The 22,920-nt window shown below is 44.7% G+C and overlaps 1 protein-coding gene across 1 annotated transcript in view; it reads left to right on the top strand.

Moving 5' to 3' along the window:
- The first annotated feature begins 853 nt into the window (after positions 1–853).
- KLHL1 (kelch like family member 1) overlaps positions 854–22,920 on the top strand; it is a 480,042-nt gene continuing 457,975 nt past the window's right edge. Inside the window, 1 exon segment of the mRNA XM_030566357.1 lies at positions 854–1,296. Within this exon segment, the coding sequence (XP_030422217.1) occupies positions 854–1,296 (443 nt within the window).

The raw sequence follows: 22,920 nt of genomic DNA, 5'->3' as shown, positions 1-22,920 counted from the left end.
AGACTTACATGCCTGAAAAAGATTGAAGCATACATCTGTCTCTCCTCTATGAAGGCTCCAGTGCACATCTGCGTCACTTACAGCCTGGGAGGGGGCGGCTCGGAGGGAGGCGCTGAGGAAGCAGATGGAAAATTGTACAGTGAGGATCCTGACAGCTTCGCAGGCGGGGAGCAGGTGTCCCCCCCGCCTCGTGATGTACATAAAAGAAGCCTCGCTTGCTCCCTTCGCCAGCTCCCGGGCTTTGCTTGCCCAGATAAGTGCAAGCAGGAGACTCCCCTGAGAGCCTGAGGGTGGGTGGGTGACTTTATTCTCCCCTTCTGCTCTGCCACTGAGCAATGCGAGGGGGAGGAAGAGCCCCCGGCGTTATAACCCTGGCGGCGGCGGCTGAGCCAGCGCTCGACTTGAGTCTGTGAATCAGCTTAGTGCTTCCTGAGCAGCCTCCCTCATCCCCTCTCCTTCGCAAGCCTCTCTCTCTTTCCTGAGCGCTGCCTCTGCCTCTCTCCCCCGCTTTGCCTTGCTCGCTCTCCAGCTCGGTGCGCCTCTCCATTCTCCGTCCTCCCCGCGCGTCTCCAGCCCCGCGCCACCGCTCTCGGCCGTGCCCCTCGGCATGCCCAGCTGTGCTCGGAGAGGCGGGGGCTGCTGAGCCGGGACTTTCCGCAGCAGCCGCGGGGCCATCGCCGAGCGCGCGCGGGGCTGGGCGCAGCAGCTCAGCGGGCGCCCTCCTGCCTGGGCCATTTTGCAGTGTCAGGCTGCGCGTCGCGCCGCTCGCGCCTCCCCGGCTGTAGCCTCCTCCCCGCGCGGTGCTCTTAGCCCCTCTCGCTCTTCCCCGCTTGCCCAGAGCAGCAGCAGCAGCATGTCAGGCTCGGGCAGGAAGGACTTTGACGTGAAGCACATTTTGCGCCTTCGTTGGAAACTATTCAGCCACCCATCGGCGCCGGCCGGGCCGGTGGGGGGCGGCTGCTTGCAGCCGGACGGCAGCTTCGAGCACTGGGGCCCGAGCCAGAGCCGCCTGCTGAAGAACCAGGAGAGGGGCAGCAGCGCCTTCTGGAAGAAATCCTCTTCCTCCAGCCCGCTGAACGGGACCCTGCTGCCCGCCACCAGGCATGGGCTGGGCCAGCGGCCGTCGCCCAGGACCGTCTTCTACGTGGAGACCCTGGAGGAGGAGGAGGAGGTGCGCGGCGGGCTGGAGCTTACCCGAGAGCAGGAGAAGTCGCTGGTGCTGCAGGAGATGAAGGAGGAGCCGGCGGACTGTTCGGACTGCAGCAGCCAAGCAACAGGTGAAGGATGTGGACACAGGTACAGTGACCCGCGCGGCGCACCCCATCCGTGGGGGTCAGGTTAAGGGGAAGAGAGGATCTGAGGTTTGACGCTCCCCAGACGGTGTCCGTGTTCACGGCCAAGCCAGCCTCAACTTTGGAGGCTTCTTGTTGGTTGGTTTGTTGTGACCAACTTTAGTTGGGCTAGCAAGTGGGCCCTCCCGGCAGGAGGGAGCTCAGCTCCACAAGGCTCATCAGCCTGGGGACTTAAGTCATTGCTTTTTTGCCACCGGGATTGCACGGGGGAAAGGGTGGCTGGCTTCTACTAAGTACTCTCGACCTTCCTCTAGCTCTTTACAGCCATGGGCAGGACATGTCTGCTATCAGGCTCCCCCCCGTAAATTGCTGGTGTCATGACTAGCTACTACACATCAGGGGAAAAAATGGTAACTTGAAAAAAAAGTTTACTAAAAATGTCACTATGGACGTTTTAAATGGAAAAGACTTAGTAAAAGCATCAAAACCCTAAAATTTGAGAGAAAAAGATGAACTGAAGATGTGACACTTTTTTTTTTTCAAATTTGTTACCTAAATCCTAAAAGATGGTGGCTCAGCATTTTCTCTCTCCTCAAATCAATTTCCTTTACACTGCATAGGCAAGTTCAGAAACAATATAATATTTAGGACAATGAGAACCTAACTTTAAAATGGTGAACTGTCCAGCTCAAAGAGGAAAGGAGATACCTGAGAAACTACAAGTTAAGACAGTGAGAAAGGTGATTTCAGGCATGTGTTTTTCAGACCTCTCTCCCCCTCCCCCGTTATTCAGTTATTTTTCTAACGTCTTAGGGTAAAAAGAAACGAAAAGTTAAATTAATAGTATATTCATTAAAAAAATGGAGGGTAATTTAGAGGGGACAAGACTTTTTGATGCAAGTGAAACTGAAGAATAGATCCCTGAGGTCCATCAACACTGCATCAGTGTCTGTTTCCCCTGCTTTACTCATTACATTAATAACTTTCATTGCATTTCTTTTGCTCTATAGTTATGTTTTCCTTCGTAAGTAAAATTTCAGTTTTATTTTTAAACAGAAAGGCAAGTCCTGGTACTCTGTTTGCTGTATTGCAAATAACACATATTTTTATTGTATACGTTCTCTGGGATTCACCTAATTGAAGATCAAACTTCATTTGACAGAAGCCACTCTAGAGTATGTAAAAGCTTTCACAGGGGGACCGAAAACATATTTAATCTATTTGAAAAAGGCTTTTAACATTTTTTATCAATTAGTGTAGTTCATTTCACAGTAGCTACCTTGTTTAAACAAATGTGGACCATCCAAGGCGTGAGTTAGAGTACTTTGTTAATGGTGCTGAAATTTGATGTACTCTGGAGATTATTTTCAGAATGAATTGGGTGTTTAACATAGAATTAAAGATACAAATATTTGCAATGTATATATAAGGAAAACCATAGGCAGTTCATAATAAAAGCATTTATAGTTCATATAAATTTTCTATGCACACATTTATTGTTGGGCACATCATTGATTTAAGGATCCTAACAGATGCTGCATATTGACAAAAGAAAAAAAAATACTTTCCAGCCTTTATCCATGAGGCTAGGTATGATAATTAGAAATGTACTTTCTGACATGAGTTGTGTTTAATGGGTTATGTGTGTTCTTAGTTTTTCAGACTGCATTGGTTTAATGCTTTGAATTCATTGTTACTTCAGTAATGTACAGAGCCATCTATTATTGCTATTGTTTTGTTAAATTCATATATTAATTTTTGAGTAGTTAAAATGGTTAATGAAAAGAAAACAGTTTTATTGGTAAAAAAGAAAACAACCTCTTTTTCAAAAAGAAAAATGTATTGATTAAAATAGTTTTATAATATAGAAGATTTTTCGATGATAATTCCAATTTAACTATTTCAGTTTTCAGTGCCATGATGTGAGGGTATAAAGTATTGAAATAATTGCTTTTCTGTGATAGAGCATCATCATCTTTATCCTTCTGACATGTACTGTTCAGCACAGTGAGTTGAGTATACTTATACATTCAAAATAACTGACATTCCGTCTTACTGTTTAACACCTGATGACAGCTACCGTGTGCTGCCAACAATCTTCTCTATGCCCTGACCACTTTTATTTTGCTTTCTATAGTAACTATGATTGCTGAAATGTAGTATCAGCTTCACTGCTTGTTTACATCATTGTTTCTGTAAGATATATGATCCATGGTTCATTATTGAATGACAGCCTAATTCTATCTAAATCAATGGCACAAGTGCAAAGCTGCTAACCATATACCAGTGTATTCGGCCCACTGAGTATGAAATTGTTCAAGTCTTGGAGCTTTGGTTTCCCATATTTTGATATGTGGTTTAAGACTGTGGTAACACTTCAAACGCTTTTGATTCTGGGAACTAAAACAGCAAACTTGTTTACTACAAAACTGGAAGTCCTGTAAGATTTCAGATTCCATCCATACATTGAAATTGTTGGTATATCTTTTGATATTATGATAAACTGAAGATAATAGAAGTTATTCCTAAAATGATGTACTTTAGTATGATAATATAACTGTATATAGGAAATATAAATCCACAGTATATACAGTAAAAATCCTTTCCAGAAAAGAAAGTAAATAATTTTTAATTTCTTTGATGAATGTTATCTTTTTCATAACAGCAATTTTAACACATTTTCATGTTTAAAATTTTAAATAAATACCTCATAAGCATGAACAAATTGTAGAATTTATTTTGCTGATGGATGATGTGTTCTTAACATAAACACAATACGGAATAACGTGAGTTCCTTGTGCATGTAATCAAACACTGTAAGAGGTATAGGAAGGCAATGTTTTCATGGGAGGGCCTAAATATATGATTCCAATTTCTATGAGTATGAATCTTATTCATGTCTTTCCTTAGGTTCTGATCTGCATGTTCATGTCCAGGCCAGACAGTTATTGGAATTCCTGTCATTGTTCAGGGCAAGTGCAACTTTATTTCACCTCAGTGGTCCAGTAAGGGCACACAATCCCAGGCTTCCAGCTCCCCAGCTGTTGTCTTTCTTGGGTAGAGAAAGACCCACATCTTGGTCCCTTTTGACTGGGGTGTTTCCAGGCTAATCATTTCCCAGCTTTCACTATGTTATTTCCAGTAGAGTCTGGTTGCCCAAGCACACCTGCTTGCTTTCACTTCAGAGATTGTTAATAGTGTGATGGCCCATGTTTATAGATGCCACACAGCTCTTTTTATGCAAGCCTATTTTATTTTTAAGGTAAAAGCTGTGTTCAGAAAACTGATTAAGAACAATAAAAGAACCTACATACATGCTAATAAGCTTACCAGACATCACTCCAACTCTAACATGGGCTCTGGAAGGAGCAGGTCTTCAAAACCCCATAAAAGATTTTCTTCTGTGGTCACAAGTTCATAAGATTCGCAACTCAGAATTAGCATCCAGTGTTACAGATCTCAACAGGCCAAGTTCTTCCAACCCATCTCTATGGATTGGGACTCACCATGGACCAGGGATCCTGTCCATTTGCTGGATCAGGAAGAAGGCACCGACCCAGTTTAAAACCAGGCTATTTATCAAAAAAATCTTTTCTTTTATGTTGGTCCTTGCAGAGTCCAGTTTGAACTAGTATATGTGTACCTTTCCAAGGGGGTGGCTTCACAGGGTAGTTAATGAAGGGGATACATTAGCATACACCTCCTACTAGAGAAGGTACATACAAATCTACAATAGCACACACAAAAATTGCATTTTAATACAATGAACCTCAATGATATTAAACCTAATTCAGTAAGGATTAATTTAATTCAACACATTTTATCTTTATTCCATAAGGTTTGTCCAGGATATTACAGGCTTTTGTCAGTCTGTCACAATTCCCATCTATTGATGCAATAACTTTGTGCTGACAGCTTTTAACAACAGCACACCTTATAGGTGGAACTTCCTTCCTTTGGTGGTTCATGACTCTTGACACAGGCTCAGTATTTAGATCTGAGCTAACAATTTAGCTGTTTGTTCTTAATTACTTTAACTCTTAAGTTTGACTTTACTATTCTCTAAAATAGTGTGGAATACATTTTATGAAGAGTATTATACAAATGTCAGTTTAATTGAATCATAAAAGGCACATTTTGCTATGTCAAACTGATTTTGCAAAGAGCTATGTGGATCAAATCCCACAAACATGTATGCACTGGCATACAGTTGTATTAACAGTGCCATTGATACCAACGATACTACTTGCACACATAAAGATGCTCATACACATCACTTTTTGCAGGATAGGGCATCATATCAGGTAGAGTACCCTCATAATTTTCTGCCTCTTTTATTGCTACTATTAAACACTTTAATTTAATTAAATAGTTAAAACCTGTGCATATATTGTGACAAAGTTCCTCCTCTACCTTGGTGGGTCCTGCACTTATTGGCAGATTTGCTCACCTCAGTGATCTTCCCCACAGTCTCGGTCAACTTCTCGTGTGTCTGATCAGGAGTTGGGAGGTTTGAGGGGAACCCGGGCCGCCCTCTACTCCGGGTTCCAGCCCAGGGCTCTGTGGATTGCAGCTGTCTGTAGTGCCTCTTGTAACAGCTGCATGACAGCTACAACTCCCTGGGCTACTTCCCCATGGCCTCCTCCAAACACCTTTTTTATCCTCACGACAGGATTTTCATCCTGGTGTCTGATAACGCTTGTACTCCTTAGTCCTCCAGCAGCACACCCTCTCACTCTCAGCTCCTTGCACCTTTTGCTCCCAGCTCCTCACACGCACTTCCTCTCCTCTGACTCCCCCTTGCCTGACTGGAGTGAGCTCCTTTTTAAACCCAGGTGCCCTGATTAGCCTGCCTTGATTGGCTGCAGGTGTTCTAATCAGCCTGTCTGCCCGAATTGGTTCTAGCAGGTTCCTGATTACTCTAGTGCAGCCCCTGCTCAGGTCACTCAGGGAACAGAAAACTACTCATACAGTGACCAGTATATTTGCCCTCTACCAGACTCCTGTACCCTACTGGCCTGGGTCTGTCACAATATATAGTGCTAAAATAGTTGACAGTTGATTGTTTGATTTAGTTTAGATTTAAAGATTTGATAGGCAACCTAGAGATAACAACAGATAGGAAAAAATATCAGCTATACTTATTGACATACACAAAAACCTCATTAAAAGAACATAGTTAAAATTGCAAAGTCAACCACTTAGAATTTAGGACGTAATGTTGCCTGAGCAATCTTAATTCAGCTCTCATGGGCATATATTTTATGATACAGTCTTTAATTGTATGTTCACATACTAGTTTTTCCTGCCTCATGCAGTGCACAAGATATGCAATTAATCAGCAGTTATTCAATATTTTGTTTTATCCTCATTGTTCAATGTATGGCCCCAGACCTTACTTAAAGCAAAGTATTGAAACCTTGCTCTGAAGACAGAATTATCAATTTCCTCACAGGATTATCTTTTGTTCCAGTCACTAGAGTATCTAACTGCTTAAAAAATATTAATTAATTTGTCTTCATAACACCTCTGTGAGGTGAGGGTGTTGTTATCCCTGTTTTACAAGTGAGGAACTGAGAAACAGAGAGATAAACGTCAAACATATTCGCTAGTTTTGAGTGCAATTTGAGACTCCTAGGACATGATTTTGCAGAGCATTTAACCAGGGATGGCTCTAGGTTTTTTGCTGCCCCAAGCAAAAGAATTTTTGGCTCCCCCCCCCAAATTTTTTTTGCTTTTACACATTTACACTTTGCAGTTTTGTTTTGACCATTTAAAATAAAAAAAATGAAAACAGAGAATCTGTAGTTAGTGAAACAAAACCATTTCCTACTAATGTAATTGTAACATTTAATTTTAACAAAACCTTCCTGCCTGGCCAACTCTTACTTTGCTGTGGATCTGGCCTGAGGCGGTTTCAGCTCCCGTCACCACCGCTCCCAGGGCCAGTGGTTGGGCTGCTGCTGGATCCCAGCCCCGCTCATCCTTGGTCTTCACCTTGGCCCTAGCATGAGCTGGGCTCAGCCCAGGCTGCCGCTCTGCTCCCGTCTCCCCTCCTCTGGCAGGAGGTGGTGCAGAGGGGAGGAGGAGGCGGGGACAAGACAAGGAGGAGTGGCCCGCCCGGGCGTCATGTCCCTCCCGTCCTCTGCAGACAGAGCAGGGACACACTATCGGCTCCCGCCTGGGGGGTGGCCGCTGCCTGCAGGATAGCGGCGGGGACCAGCTGAGGAGGAGCGGCCCATCCTCTGCAGCCGAGTAGGGCCATGCTACCGCCTCCTGCCGCTCTTCTGCGGTCAGCGGCCACCACCCCCAAGGCGGAGCCGGTAATGCAGCCCTGCCCTGGCTGCAGAGGATGGGCTGCTCCTCAGCTTGTTTGCACCACTCTCCCGTGGTCAGCGGCCATCCCCACTCCCCAGGTGGGAGTCGGTAGCGTGGCTCTGCCCAGCTGCAGAGGACAGGCTGCTCCTCAGCTTGCAGTGGCATGAACCAGGGCCACCCAGAGGATTCAGGGGGCCTGGGGAAAAGCAATTTTGGGGGCCCCTTCCATAAAAAAGTTGCAATACTATTAGAATACTGTATTCTTGTTGGGGCCCCTGTGGGGCCCAGGGAAAATTGCCACACTTCCCCCACCCCCCTGTGGCCCTGTGAAAAATAAACATTTAAAAACCTTCTGCATCTCAGCACAAACCCAGTTTTGAGAAAATTTCTTTTCAAGCCACCTTTACAAGGTATCACTGGTTCTCAGCATCAGCTAGTGCTAAAAGGAAGTAAAGGTCATTAAAAAGGTTGTGCAAATATTTTCCATCAAAACTTTTTTTGGATCGAAAGCTAGGGGTTTTTAAAAAGCAGAAAAAAATCACAGACAATGTCTGCCTTCTTTCAAAATTTGTTGTGGTTTTTCTAATTGAAAAAGCTGAAATAAGTCTGCCAAAACCTGAACATGATTTGGGGTTTCAGAAGTGTGTGGCCAAATATTTGCTACTTGCTGTGCTTGATTGTTTAAAGAAACAATAAAAAAAATTGTGCTTAAAAAAAATCCAAAACTTTTGAATTTTAATGGAATTAGATGCCTTGCCTCCTTGATCGTCTCTGGCAAAAGCACACACAACAACAGACAAAGACTTTCCTCCCTCCGAGATTTGAAAGTATCTTGTCTCCTTATTGGTCCTGTTGGTCAGGTGTCAGCTAGGTTATGTGATCTTCTTAACCCTTTATAGGCAAAAGAGGAATTCACCCTTGACTGTATGTTTATGACACACTCTAAAAGCTTATCAGATGTCACTGCTCAATCTGATGGGGGCCCTAGTAAGCCAAAGTTCTTCCAGCCCTTTTGGAAGGGTTGCATTTTTGGTCAGAAGGACTTGTCTGCTTGCTGAATCAAAAGAAGGCCCTGAGTCAATTTAAATGTAGACTTTTTATGCCAAACATCCTTTCTTAGTCAGTCGGTCTCTGGAAAACCTAGTTTGAACTGGTTTATGCAAGCATCCCCAGGCATGGTATCTCTCTGGAGGTCTTTACAACCTGAGTGATTCAGTTTAAATCACCATCCACTGCTTTTAGTTCCTGGAGGAGCTCTGATATCATTCCCCCTCACTCTCCTCCACTGCCCCAAGTTGCATACAGTCCCTGGCCCACAGTGATACATAAACCATTCATAAGCTTAATACAGTATGTATCCCCAGAGATACTGCACAAGGTGGCATCATATGTCATAACAACCAGTATGATATTAGTCTCTTTTGTAGCTGCATCATAGTGTTGACACATTCACTTTGTGATTCACTGTAATCCCCAGATCCTTTCCAGCAGTACTATTGCCTAGCTAGTTATTCCCAATTTTGTAGCTATGCATTTGATTTTTCATTCCTAAGTGTAGTACTTTGCACTTGTTTTTATTGAATTTCATCTGCTGATTTCAGACCAATCCTCCAATTTGTCAAGGGCATTTCAAATTCTAGTCCTGTCCTTCAAAGTGCTTTCAACCCCTCCCAGCCTGGTGTCATTTGCAAATTGCCTAAGTGAACTTTCAACTCCATTATCCAGTTGATTTATGAAAATATTGAATAGTGCTGGACCCCTGTAGGACCTGCTGGACACATTTCCCCACTTTGAAAGTGTATCATTGATAACCATTCCTTGATTATTGTCCTTCAACCAGGTTTTCACCCACTATTTCACCTACCTGCACATGACTGAGCCGTAGAACGCAGGCCAAGTACATACTTGGCTAAAATAATGTAGAATATCTTGTGGTTAATCTGAAGAGCAGAAATACACTATTTTTCTTCTTTGCCCAGTTATAGGTGACAAGGAGGAATGTGCTCATGCCATCCAGCAAAAGTAACAGTTTCAGCCAGATATCTAGACACTGGGACAGAGGCTGGGTGAGAAGCTGAGAGTTAAAGTAAGCAAGCCATATTTAGCAGGTGCCCCCTATGAGTCTGAACTCAGGCCAGTGGACCACTCAGGTTAGGCATAAGGAGCATACAGAAGTCTGTGTGGTTACAACTAAAGCTGGCTGATTTTTTTGTTCAATCAAGCGGGAGCCGGTAGCGCGGCCCTGCCTTGGCTGCAGAGGATGGGCCGCTAGTCAGCTCGCAGCGGCGGGTACAAGCCGAGGAGGAGCGGACCATGCTCTGCAGCCGGGGAAGGGCCGTGCTATCGGCTCATGCCTGAGGGGTCCGGGGTGGCTGCTGCCTCCGGGAGAGCAGCGGGGACATGCTCCCCACTTAGTCGGCTCCCTGCCCCACTGCACCCGGTGGCAGAACAGGCTGGTTACTACCCCTGGGCCGTCAGGATCCAGCCTTGGACACTGCTTCTGGTATGAGCTGGGGTCCCAGCCTTATGCCGCCCCCTATATTTGGCCGCCCTAGGCACCTGCTTGTTTAGTTGGTGCCTAGAGCCGCCCCTGCATTTAACATCATATATCAAAACACAGTTCCCATTAACTTCTGTTGCAGCTGTGAGTGCTCAGCACTTTTGCGAATCAGAGACAGTTGAGCACTCAGAAAATGAGAAATATATACCTAGTGAGCACCTATGAAAAGTTTGGTTTAAATGAGGTGTCTGTCATCGCATAGGACCTCTGGACTATATCTACAAAGGTCACTTAGACTCAGCTCTGCATTGCACAGGCAACCTTAATTGTGGTTTTTCCTAACTTTGGAGCACTTGCCTTTGCAGCCATAATAATGTTCATTTAATATAGTTCTTTATGTATAATTTCCTGTTTTTCTTAAAAAAAAAGAGCAAACTGAGAAAACAGAAATTCCATGATGTGGCTGTGACGGGTTGTCATCCCTGGGAGCTGTTGGAACTGCTGTGCCCTCTAACCATTTAGCTGAGTTGACCTACCTTAAACTGCTCTGCTAGGGACTGAGCCAGCCTCTCTAGCCCCTGTTATCACTCAACACGATAGCAAGTGGTGCCACCCACCAAAATGAATTACCTGAGTGCTTGATCTAACCCACTCATAGATTAATAATGGAGCTCTAGCCAATTTTCCATCTTCCAAGCCTTGCACCCCTGCTGGAGTAAAAACCAAGAATTATACCACAAGGATCTGTACAACGCAAACTCATTAATATAGTTCACTTCCCCCTCAATGTGAGAAAGATATGGAACAAGCCTGTGTTACTCAAACTAAGATTTTCCCATACACTTCACTCAAAATGCACTAGTTAAGATAACACATAAAACAAGATACAGGAAGATAGATTTTAGGTGATTATAAGTGATAACAAACAGATTAAAGCAAATTACCTAGCAAATAAAAAAAATACACAAATTACCCTAATATACTAGATAGGATTTGAATTAGTAATATCTCACCCTGACAGATGATACATGCAGTCCACCAGTCCACAGGCTAGAAATTCCTTAAGCCTGGGACCAGGACGTCCTTCAGTTCAGTCTTTGTCCCTTGTGTGAGGAGTGAGGCCAAGAGATGATGTCATGGTCCAATCCAGAATGCATGCTGAATGTCCTTGACCAGTACCACATTTGCAAATACTAATAGTTCTGTATATCCTAGAGTGCTCCCTTTCAGTCGCTCTGCAGCAAGCCCTAATTGATTTGAATGCAGTGGATAACTTTGCTGACCTGGATGTGGCCTGGATCCTGCAGATTCCCCTAATGGCCAAGCCTGTTACAGATCTATGAGAGACAATTGATGGGTCCCCTCTGTGCTCTGGGTCAGTGGCCATGGGGTCTGTGCTCCTAGAGATCACCATCTAAGGGCATCAAGAGATGCTGCAATTCTGTGACATTCTCTCCCCTCATTTTCCTCTGACCCTAGGTATTTCTTGAATGACCTTCTATAACCCTCTCATTCACTGCAAGAACTAAACATCAGCTTCTCTTCAGAATTCTACCAACAGTACTGCCTTATCCCAGGAAGCAGAGAATGCACTGCAGAGCACTGACAGTCACAAGCCAAGGTACTTTGTCTGACAGACTTGACTTGCTGCCACTTCCACCCAAGTACCTTGACTTTGCTGGTGGATTTGAAAAAAGAGTGCAGACATCCTATTCTTGCATAAGGATCATGACTACCCAATTAGATTGCAACCGGGAATAAAAATTTCATTCAGTTGCATTTATGCCATGTCTGAACCAGTGGCGTAGCCAGGTTCTAACATCAGGGGGAGCAAACACATAAAAAAAAAAAGGCACCATCCGACATATCAAATTACTAATTACATTATTTTAAATTTGTTATACATATTTATTTGTACTTAAAATAAAAACACAAGACTGATCCAGCCACAGAACGGTTTGCACAGCCAGCATTTCACAGGAGAACTTTAGATTATACTTAGATATAATTTAGATTCTAGAAAGTAAATGACAGAATACAGGAGTTTATAACTGTCACAGGTTTAAAAAATTACTGGCCATTTTTTCCAGTTACTAATTTCATAGTAAAATCAATCAATGAAATGCACTTTATTTATAATAGATCATAATACTAAAGCCACCAAAAACGCATGACAAATACAAGTTTTATGAGAATTGGTGAGCAAAGATATCATAGCTTTTTGGGGTTGGACAAAGCAGTAATTTCCCTTGAAGGAGCTTTATTAATGCGTTTTTTTCAAAAACAAAAGACATGTCTATGACACAGGTTGGCAGTTTAACAATTTTGAAACATTGAGTACTGAAAGTTTGGGTTTTTAACCAACACACACACACACACACACACACACACACACACACACACACACACACACACACACACACACACACACACACACACACACACACACACCCCTCTTCCTGCTATCCTATCACCAGTTCTGTTACTACAGGAATGAAATCTAAACATCTAGCAAAATAGCTAGTTCCACATTGTTCATCAAATCTCAGATCAGAGAAATGCAGCTTTGCATTTGAGAAACTATATGACTGTAGTACATTTTGCACTGCCCGCATCTATACTGACATCAAGATAGAAGAGGACAAGACTGTCTCTAGCATATATGATTTAAAAAAAAAAAGGCGAGAGACACCCACCCACTATCAGTGCAGCAAGAAGGGAGAACAGTAGCTGGAGCCAAGAAAGAAGATGCAATGAAACCCTCCTATACCCACAACTGATATCTGAAAAGCATCAGTCACTCTGCAGATCAAGGAAAGAAAGAGCAGCCAGTATTCAGACAGATAGGATCCTTATGACCTATGTAGGAGAAGTGCACTTTCTAAGTAAACTCTGGTTGTTTCCGAACAGAGTTTTCTTATGGATTTATTTGAAGCAAAAATTAAGATTAGGAGTCTGATTTAAATTATGTAAATTTTCAGTTTTAGTTAACTATGAAACTATTACAACTACTTTTATTTTAATCCTGCCTTCATAAAAGGCAACAGAGTTATAACAGATAATTACAAAGATTAAAGTACATGCTTTAATATAATTAGGACCAGGCCACTCAAGATGAAAACTACACCATGGAAGAGTCCTACAACTAGGTATTTGAGGCCAATCCCTTTATCAATGGAATCCTCAACCAAAATGTGAGGAAGGAGAAGAGTACACCCTCTAACTTTTGACAATAATTCAAGGTCAGCCAGCCACCAAGAAGACCAGTACCATTCATATTCTGGTATCAGAGGGATAGCTGTATTAGTCTGGATCTGTTAAAGCAGCAGAGTCCTGTGGCACCTTATAGACTAACAGATGTATTGGAGCCTGAGCTTTTGTGGATGAATACACTGCATCCGACAAAGTGGGTATTCACCCACGAAAGCTCATGCTCCAATATGTCTGTCTGTTATCTATAAGGTGCCACAGGACTCTTTGCTGCTCATTCTTATTCTGGTTTTGGATAAAACACCTGATCTTGACTACATCATAGAAACCTTCCTCCTTCCAAGCCTACACCCCACTACATGCTTTAGCAATAAAGTAACCATTAAACAAGTTCTGAATCAGTAGTCTTTCTTCCCAATTTAGTTTTAACAAAAAAAAGCTGCAACATAAGTAGCTATGGGAGATGACAGTGCAACTACTATGTATCGGTGGGGGAAAAATGTGCTAGTATTGTCCTGGATATACTGGTCTGTTGAGTGTTATTGCTTTTAATATGCTAATGCAAACACTGTAATAGAGTATTAATGTCCCAGTATACTGTAGCTTGTTTTAATTTACAGTAATACTAAAAGTGGTGCATGTGAAAAGTGTCTTAAAAGCTGATACTACAGCAGTGATATTCCCAAGCCAGAATTTGTAGGGCTGGGGGTGGGGAAGGGGAGTGCATCTAGGTATAAGTAACATCTCTCACACCAAACAGGAACTTTTTCACAGTTCATTGCAATTTGGAAGTGTGATTATTATACCTTGTCTTACAAACACTTAACACCATTACATATGCACAAGGTCAGTAATTTCCCTCCCCATATATACAGAGAGTGGACAAAAGGAAGTATCCTCATGATCTGGGAATTACACTGGAAAAGGGAGGTGTAATTTCATGCTTGTGTAGACGTACTCATGCTAGTGCTGATCAAGCTAGTGTGCTAAAAATAGAAACGGAGCCAGAGTGGTGCAAGGGGCTAGCCATCCTGAGCTGGAGGATTCTGAAGGGCTTGGGGTCTAGCAGTATTGTGACATCGGAGAGCAAGAGCCACAGCCCTTTGGATAGGAAGGGATTGGTGCAGAACCCAAGGCTTTGCCAGACACTCAAGGTGGAAGAGGTCTGTGCAAGGCCCCAGCATGCCCTCCCTCATCAGCAGGCAGAAGCCACACCCTCCCCTCCCACCCAACTCTGTGCTCCTCCAAGGAGACTTCCAGTAGGAACAGGGGAGACCAGACTTTTTCTAAAGGTAGCAAATGTAGACAAAAAATAAAGGCCCCAAAGGCTTTTAAAAACATCTTGAGGCAGCAGAAAGGACCCAGCCCTTCCCTTCCCACCCCTCCCAGGCACTGCATGTTGCAGGAAGGGAAGGCAGCTTGAAAACATTTAAAAAAACACCTTCAAAACTAAAGCCAACCTATCAAGGGTCCAGGCTGCAGACAGCACCCAGCACAGTGCAACTCAGTGATGCCCTCTGTGGGCATCTCTGCAGCAGTCAGAGAAGAGAGCTGAAACTGGAAAAATCAAGATGCAGAATGACAGAGGACCCAGGACACAGGCTCTGTGGATGGTACCAGGTCCCAACTGGGAAGGTGGCGGGGCGGGGGTAAGAGCAGAAACAAGGTCTGGAGAGCAGCATCTTTCCTGAATTCTCCTATTCCCCTGCAAAGCTGGGCTTCCTCTGCCTAAGGGAGGAAGGGCTGTGTCATGGTACAATTCCCCACTCTGAACCTTAGCATCCAAAAGATGGAGTACCAGCATGAATTCCTCTAAGCTTAATTACCAGCTTAGAACCTGTAGCGCTGCCACCAACCAGGAATTCCAGTGCCTGGTACACTCTGGTCCCCACAAAACCTTGCCCGGGGACCCCCAAGACCCAGACCCTCTGGATCTTAACACAAGGAAAGTAAACCCTTTCCTTCACCGTTGCCTCTCCAAGGCTTCCCCTCCCTGGGTTACCCTGGAAGATTATTGTGATTCAAACTCTTTGAATCTTAAACAGAGAGGAAAATGCACCTTTCCCCCTCCTTCTTTCTCTCCCTCCCAGATTCTCCCTGAGAGAGAAAGTAATCCTGACACAGAGAGAAATTAACCTTTCTCTCCCCCTTCCCTCCTTTCTCCCCCACCAATTCCCTGGTGGATCCAGACCCAGTCCCCTGAGGTCTCACCGGAATAAAAAAAAATCAGGTTCTTAAACAAGAAAAGCTTTTAATTAAAGAAAGAAAAAACAGTAAAAATTATCGTGGTAAATTTAAAAAAAAAATGGAATAGGTACAGGGTCTTTCAGCTATAGACACTGGGAACAGCCTCCCAGCCTAAGTATACAAGTACAGATTAAAATCTTTTCAGCAAAATACCAATTTGAACTCCTTTCAGCCAAATACACATTTGAACTTCTTCCAACCAAATACACATTTGCAAATAAAGAAAACAACCATAAGCCTAACTTGCTTTATCTACCTAGTACTCACTATTCTGAATCTATAAGAGCCTGTATTGGAGAGATTGGAGAGAAACCTGGTTGCACATCTGATCCCTCTGAGCCCCCAGAGTGAACAACAACCAAACTCACAGCACAGTACAAAAACTTCCCTCCCTCAAGATTTGAAAGTATCCTGTCTCCTGATTGGTCCTCTGGTCAGGTGACAGCCAGGCTCACTGTTCTTGTTAACCCTTTCCAGGCAAAAGAGATATGAAGCACTTTTGTTCTATTAACTCTTACTTATCTGTTTATGACAGGCTCAATCAGGGGAGCTCCTTCCCCTACATGAACTCAGCAGTCTCTGCTGGGCCCTAGGCTGGGAGGAACAGGGGAGGGTGCTGCTAAGGGGTGGCACTGCCATGGCAGTGACAAAGGGGGGCTCTCAGCCCTTATCCTGCCCCCGCGCCCCAGGATCACACAGCTTGGTAAAAGCAAGAAGGTAAATAAAAAAGGTGCTACACAAAAGCTGTACATAGGTTCCTGCCCATGTGGCCAGCACATATTGAGCAGAGCCCAGCTGGTGCTATAGGCCAGAGGTTCTCAAACGGGGTGTCAGGACTCCTCAGGAGGTCACAAGGTTACTATATGGGAGGGGGTCATGATCTGTCAGCCTCCACCCCAAACCCTGCTTTGCATTCAGCCTTTATAATGGTGTTAAATATATTTTTTAAAGTGTTTTTAATCTATAAGAGGGGGTCGCATTCAGAGGCTTGCTATGTGAAAGGGGTCACCAGTACAAAAGTTTGAGAATCACTGCTATAGGCTAAGGGCTGACTCAGCAGATCCAGGGTTCATCTTGGTGGACAGAGCTTACCCATGTCTCTGCTTGGGGGCCACACAGCCCCACTCCTGCTACCAGTCCTTAGAGTCCAGCCAGGGAGGTAGCTGCCAGTGGGTGCAGTTGCAGGGCTGGGACTGTCCCCATGATCAATCCTCTCCAGGCAGTTCCATGTACAGGCTCAGTTCCCCAGCAGTACAGCAGAGCTTGCTTTCCTGCACAGGTACACAGATCAGGCTCTCCCACAGCAGCATTGTCAATTATCCAACCCTCCATGTTCCTTGACCCCCGCCCCCGGAACCCCTGCCCTATCCACCCCCCTTCCCTGTCCCCTGACTGTCCCCCGCTGCCCCGTCCAACCCCTCCTCTCATTCCTGATGGCCCTCCGGAACCCCTGCCCCATCCAACCACCCCTTCTCCCTGTCCCCTGACCACCCCAGGAACCCCTGTCGCTGACTGCCCCCTGCTGCCCCATCCAACCTCCCCTCCTTCCTGACTGCTCCCCTGGGCCCCCTGCTCCCAGTCAACTCCCCTGTTCCCTGCCCTTTGACTGCCCTGACCCCTATCCAGTCCCCCAACCCCGACCATCCTCCCAAACTCCCCTGCGCTCTATCCAACCTCCCCAACCCACTTACCGTGCTGCCTGGAGGTGGCTGGCAGCACTACAGCCACGCTGCTCAGCTGGAGCCAGGCCTCGCTGCCGCCGCACAGCACCTGGAGCACCGGGTCAAGCTGTGCTCGCAGGCCCCCACTTTCTGCGAATCAGCTGTTCACGTGGGAAGCCTGGGAGGGCGGAGAAGCAATATGGGCGGCTTTGCGCTCAGGCCTGGCGAGGTAGAGTGGAGGTGAGCTGGGACAGGGAGCAGTTTCCCTGCGTGTCCTGCCCCCTAGGTTACCTGCTACAGTGCGGGCGCCCCCCGACCCAGCTCACCTCGGCTCCATCTCCACCTCGCTGGGCCTGAGCACGAAGCCTCTGCACTGCTTCTCCGCCCTCCCAGGCTTCACGCGCGAACAGCTGATTCACGGGAAGCGGTGGAGAGGGGAAGAAGCAGGGCGGAGTGTTCAGGGGAGGAGGTGGAGCGGAGGTGAGCTGGGGCTAGTGGGCACGGCAGGGAGCACCCACCAAATTTTCCCCGTGGGTGCTCCAGCCTAAGGCATTTTGGATAATGTACTCAGGGAGAGCGGCTGCTCCCCCTCAGCTACGCTCCTAGTCTGAACCTGAACTGGCTGTGCTGTGCAATATGTGTAGCAATATTGTATGTAAAGTTATAAGATTCTATTGTATAACATTATTGAGACATGTTCCAAGTTTAGAAAAGCATGCACAAACCAGTTCCTCAAAAACAAAAGACAAACTGATGCCTCAGCCAGGAGTCAGCAAAATCAAATGGCCTATCACCTGGTTAAGTGGACATTCTTCATCATGATAAAGGGTGTGAGGAAGAAATATACATTTTGGCAAAGAAACCTTTTCTTTGACTTCATTTAACTTTTTCAGTTAGATATTAGTTGTTGTTTATGTTTTACTTCTTTGTAACCAATTCTGACTTTTATGTATATTACTTGTAATAACTTAAAATCTATCTTTCTGTAGTTAATAAACTTGTTTTATTGTTTTATCTAAACCAGTGTGTGTTTGGATTGAAGTGTTTGGGAAACTCCATTTGAGATAATAGCATTCATGCATATCATTTTCTATTAATGAAATCACAGACTTTATATGAGCTGGTATTGTCCAGGAGGATTCTAAGCAGTACAAGATGCACGCATCTGGGGGAAATTCTGGGACTGGGAGTTTGCTTTTGTTGCCATGCAATGTAATTCATGAGTGTCTAGCTATAGCACTGATACAATATAGCTAGGCTTGATTTATACACTGGAAGGAGGAATGATTGCTCTCACAGTAAAGCAGTATAAGAGGCACCCCAGGCTGGAAAATTGAGGGGACACAGCTGTCCATCTGTCCAGTTCGCCTCCTGGATAATGTCATAAAAGGCTGTTCAGATATACACAAAATCAGACCTCAGAGAGGCATATAACTTAGTACATATTAGAACTGGGGATAAAGGTAAGATAGACCACATTTTGAATCCGCTGGGGACATTTTTAATACATCATAATGGCTCTTGGTTTAACCAATGACTGCCACATTTCAGTATTTTATTAAAGCCATGTTCCAGGATACTCTGGACCAATACATGATGGTATATGTGGACAATATACACAAGTAACATAGTTACTGATAAACTTTAAACAAATTTTCAATGGAAAGTTGAATGTTACTAGTGAAATTAAATACATACAAATATTTTTGGTAATAATGAAGTGAAGGTGCGTCTATTTTAGCCCTGAAAAGTCCCTATTTATAGCTTTGAAATGTTGGCAGATGGTTAGGAAGTAAAGGCAGTGCTGGAAATGTGAAATTATGCTTGAAATATTTTTTTTTTCATAAATGAATAAAACCTAAGTCAGGAAAGTATTCTTTTTCTGGAAAGCACTTACATATGTGCTTAAATGTTCAACATACCATGGCTTCAGTTAAATCCAAAATTCAGTTTGTGGCATGTTTGGGGATGAGTGTCATGTGGTATGCAGACCCTGTCCTCCTTCGGGGCAGGATGAGGTTGTGATACCACTGCATTTGCAGTCTATAAGATTGTCCTTAGGTTGAAAGCAGCACAACCCAGAGTCAATATGGCAGTCCTTGGGGACAGGGCAGTGTGCTTTAGCTGCCAGAGACAATTACAATGGCCCTTCTGTTTTGGGCGGTGTAGCCTAGTGGCCAGAGTCAGTGCAACCTCCCTCTGATACAGGCTCATGCAGCTTAGTGACCGGAGTCAGTTACAGTGGCCCTGCATTCAGGGCAGTATGGCCTAGCAGCCAGGGTCAATATAACAGCCCTCAGGCACAGGGCAGTGCAGCCTAGTAGCCAGTATCTGAGGGGCTGCCATCAGGGGGATGATGGCCCAGGTCGGGGGGCCCTGACCCAAGACCCTAATAGTGGTGGAGTGGTCCACCACTAAGTCAGTGGGGAATCACACCAAAACATGCTAACCTCACACAGGTGGGAGATGCCACTTGCTCACCCTCCCTGCGTCATTTCCTACTGTGGTTCCAGAACCTGCAGTCCATAGGGCATTGTGGTTGCCAGGCTCCCCAGCGCAGATAATTCCTTTTGGCTCTGTTGGCCACAGATCTCCAATATGAATCTCAGGATCTCCAGCTCCCACAGGCAAGGGCTGTTACAGCTCTTCAGCTGGAGCCTCCCCCCAAAGGTCCTCTCTGGCAGTCAGCCTAGAATGAGCTGGGCTACTCCCTTTTATACTTCGGCAGCAGTTGGAGCATGCCCAGCACGGTCTGAGAGGCAGGACTTCTGCCACCCATATTGTGGGGTTAACTCATCTTGCCCAGTGCATGCTATGTACATCCCATCACACAGACATCCCTTAAGAGGGACCCCGGTGGGTGGTTCATTTCCCTCTGCTCTCCTCTCGGCCTGTAGAAGAAGTCCGCGTTGGCATGAACTTTACCAGGTCGATGACACGCAGAAATCAGATAGAGGGAGAGGTACCAACACATAATCCTGGGGCTGGTGTCCTTCATACTGTGTAACCACCAGAGGGGTGCAGGATTGGTAATCAGTGTGATGGTGCTACCAAGCAGATAGTAGCATAGGGTATTGATAGCCCACTTTACTGCCAAGTTCTCCTTCTTGATCATTGAATGCTATGTCTCCTTGGGGAACAGTTTATGGCTCAGATATAAAATGGGGTGTTCTTCTGCATTGATTTCCTGGGATAGGACGGCCCCTAATCCCACTTCTAAGGCATGGCCCTGTCTGGTTTAGGGACCAGTACGATAACGCTTCACCATTCACTTCGAGGTTCTTCCACCACTCCCATCTCAAGCATCGTCTCCAAATCCTGGTGGAGAGTATTCCACATCTTCCTGGGGAGGGGCCAACAGTCATTCCTCACCCTCTGTCCTGGAATTGTTGCAATGTGATGGCTTATGATATCAGTCTGCCCTGGGATTGTTGACAGGACATCCAGGTTGTCCTGTACGCGATGTTGTAATGGTTTCTGTTGTGCAAGGCCAAGGCCTTCTCCCATTACCACCGGCTTTGGTTCCAGAGGTTCTCCCACAAGGGGACCCAGTTCTGGTTCTGGGGCTGAAGGTGCAATGAATAAGGCCTCTTTGTCCTTCCAGGCTTTCAACAAGTTCATGTGATATGTATATACTTGTTTCCATTGCCCCAGCAACTTGATCTCATAATCTACTTGTCCTACCTGGTGAGACACCTCAATGGGGCCTTGCCACTTGGCTAATAGCTTTGACTCAGTAGAGGGAAATAATAATAGAACCCGGTCCCCAGGCTCAAAGCTGTGTACCTTAGTCCCTGTGTTGTATTGTCACTCCTGGGTTCACTGGGCTTGTAACAGATTCTTTCAAGCGAAGGTGCCCAAGGCCTGGAGATGCTCACAGAGTCATAACACATAGTGACAGGTTTCAGATTAGCAGCTGTGTTAGTCTGTATCTGCAAAAAGAACAAGAGTACTTGTGGCACCTTAGAGACTAACAAATTTATTTCAGCATAAGCTTTCGTGGGCTACAGCTCACTTCTTCAGGTGCATAGAATGGAACACACAGGCAAGATATTCATACATCCAGAGAACATGAAAAGGTGGAAGTATGCATACCAACTGGAAGAGTCCAATCAATTGAGATGAGCTATCATGAGCAGGAGAAAAAAAACCTTTGAAGTGATAATTGAGATGACCCATAGAAGGTGTGAGGAGAACTTAACATGGGGAAATAGATTTAATTAGTGTAATGACCCAACCATTCCCAGTCTCTGTTTAGGCCTGAGTTAATTGTATCTAATTTGCATATTAATTAAAGTTCAGCAGTCTCTCCTTGGAGTCTGTTTTTGAAGTTTTTTTGTTGCAGAATTGCCACCTTCAAGTCTGTCACTGAGTGGTTAAAGAAGTTGAAGTGTTCTCCCACTGGTTTTTGAATGTTATGATTCCTGATGTCAGATTTGTGTCTATTTATTCTTTTGCATAGAGACTGTCCCGTTTGGCCAATGTACATGGCAGAGGGGCATTGCTGGCACATGATGGCATACTTGAATAGATATGTTGGCAGAGCTGGCATCAGGCTTTGTTGCAAGGGCTGGAAGGGACCTTGAGAGATCATCAAGTCCAGCCCATGATGCTGAAGCATGACCATCCCTGTTCTTGAAAGCCTCCAGTGATGAGGATTTCACAGACTCCCTTGGAAGCCTGTTTCAGAGCTTAACTACACTTATAGTTAGAAAGGGTTTGCTAATATCTAACCTAAATCTTCTTTGTTGAATATTAAGCACTTTACTTCTTGTCCTATTTTCAGTGGGCCTGAAGAACAATTGATCACTATCATCTTTTTGAGCAGCAAAGAATCCTGTGGCACCTTATAGACTAACAGACGTTTTGGAGCATGAGCTTTCGTGGGTGAATACCCACTTCCTCAGATGCATGTAATGTAATGTAATCATCTTTTTAACAGCCCTAACATATATGAAGGCTGTGACCAAGTTTCCCCTCAGTCTTTTTTCCCCAAGATTAAACATGACCAGTTTTTTAAACCTTTCCTCATATTTCAGATTTTCTAAATCTTTTATCATTTTTGTTGCTCTCCTCTGAAGACTCGCCAATTTTTCCCCATCTCTCTTAAAGTGTGGTACCAAAAACTGGACACAGAACTCCAGCTGAGGCCTCATCAGTGCCAAATAGAGTGGGACAATTTACTCCCGTGCTTTACATATGACACACTAGTTAATAAAATCAGAATGATATTAGCCCTTTTCACAACTGCATCACATTGTTGACTGCTACCACCTGGCCACTTATTCACCATTTTGTAGCTCTTTGTTTGATTTTTCCTTCCTATCTGAAGTATTTTTCACTTATCTTTATTGAATTTCATTTTGTTGAATTCAGTCTAGTTCTCTAATTTGTCCGGGTCCTTTTGAGTTCTAATTCTGTCCTTTAAAAATGCTTTCAATCCCTCCCAGTTTGGTGTCATCTACAGATTTTGTAAGCATACTGTCCACCCTGTTATCCAAGTAATTAATAAAAATATTACCAGACCAAGGACTGACTCCTGCAGGACCCTACTATTTTTGTCCTCTCAGTCTAACAGTGAACCATTGACAACTGCTCTTTGAGTATGGTCTTTCAACTGGTTATGCACCCACTGTGAGGGGTTTGGTCACAGAGACCCCCCTGGGACTGTCACCTGACGTGCTGGAATTAC

This window comes from Gopherus evgoodei, chromosome 1 (genome assembly GCF_007399415.2).
Source record: "Gopherus evgoodei ecotype Sinaloan lineage chromosome 1, rGopEvg1_v1.p, whole genome shotgun sequence".
Taxonomy (NCBI): Eukaryota; Metazoa; Chordata; order Testudines; family Testudinidae; genus Gopherus; species Gopherus evgoodei.
Note: the sequence above shows the minus strand (reverse complement) of the source record. Positions and strands in the feature narration are given on the sequence as shown.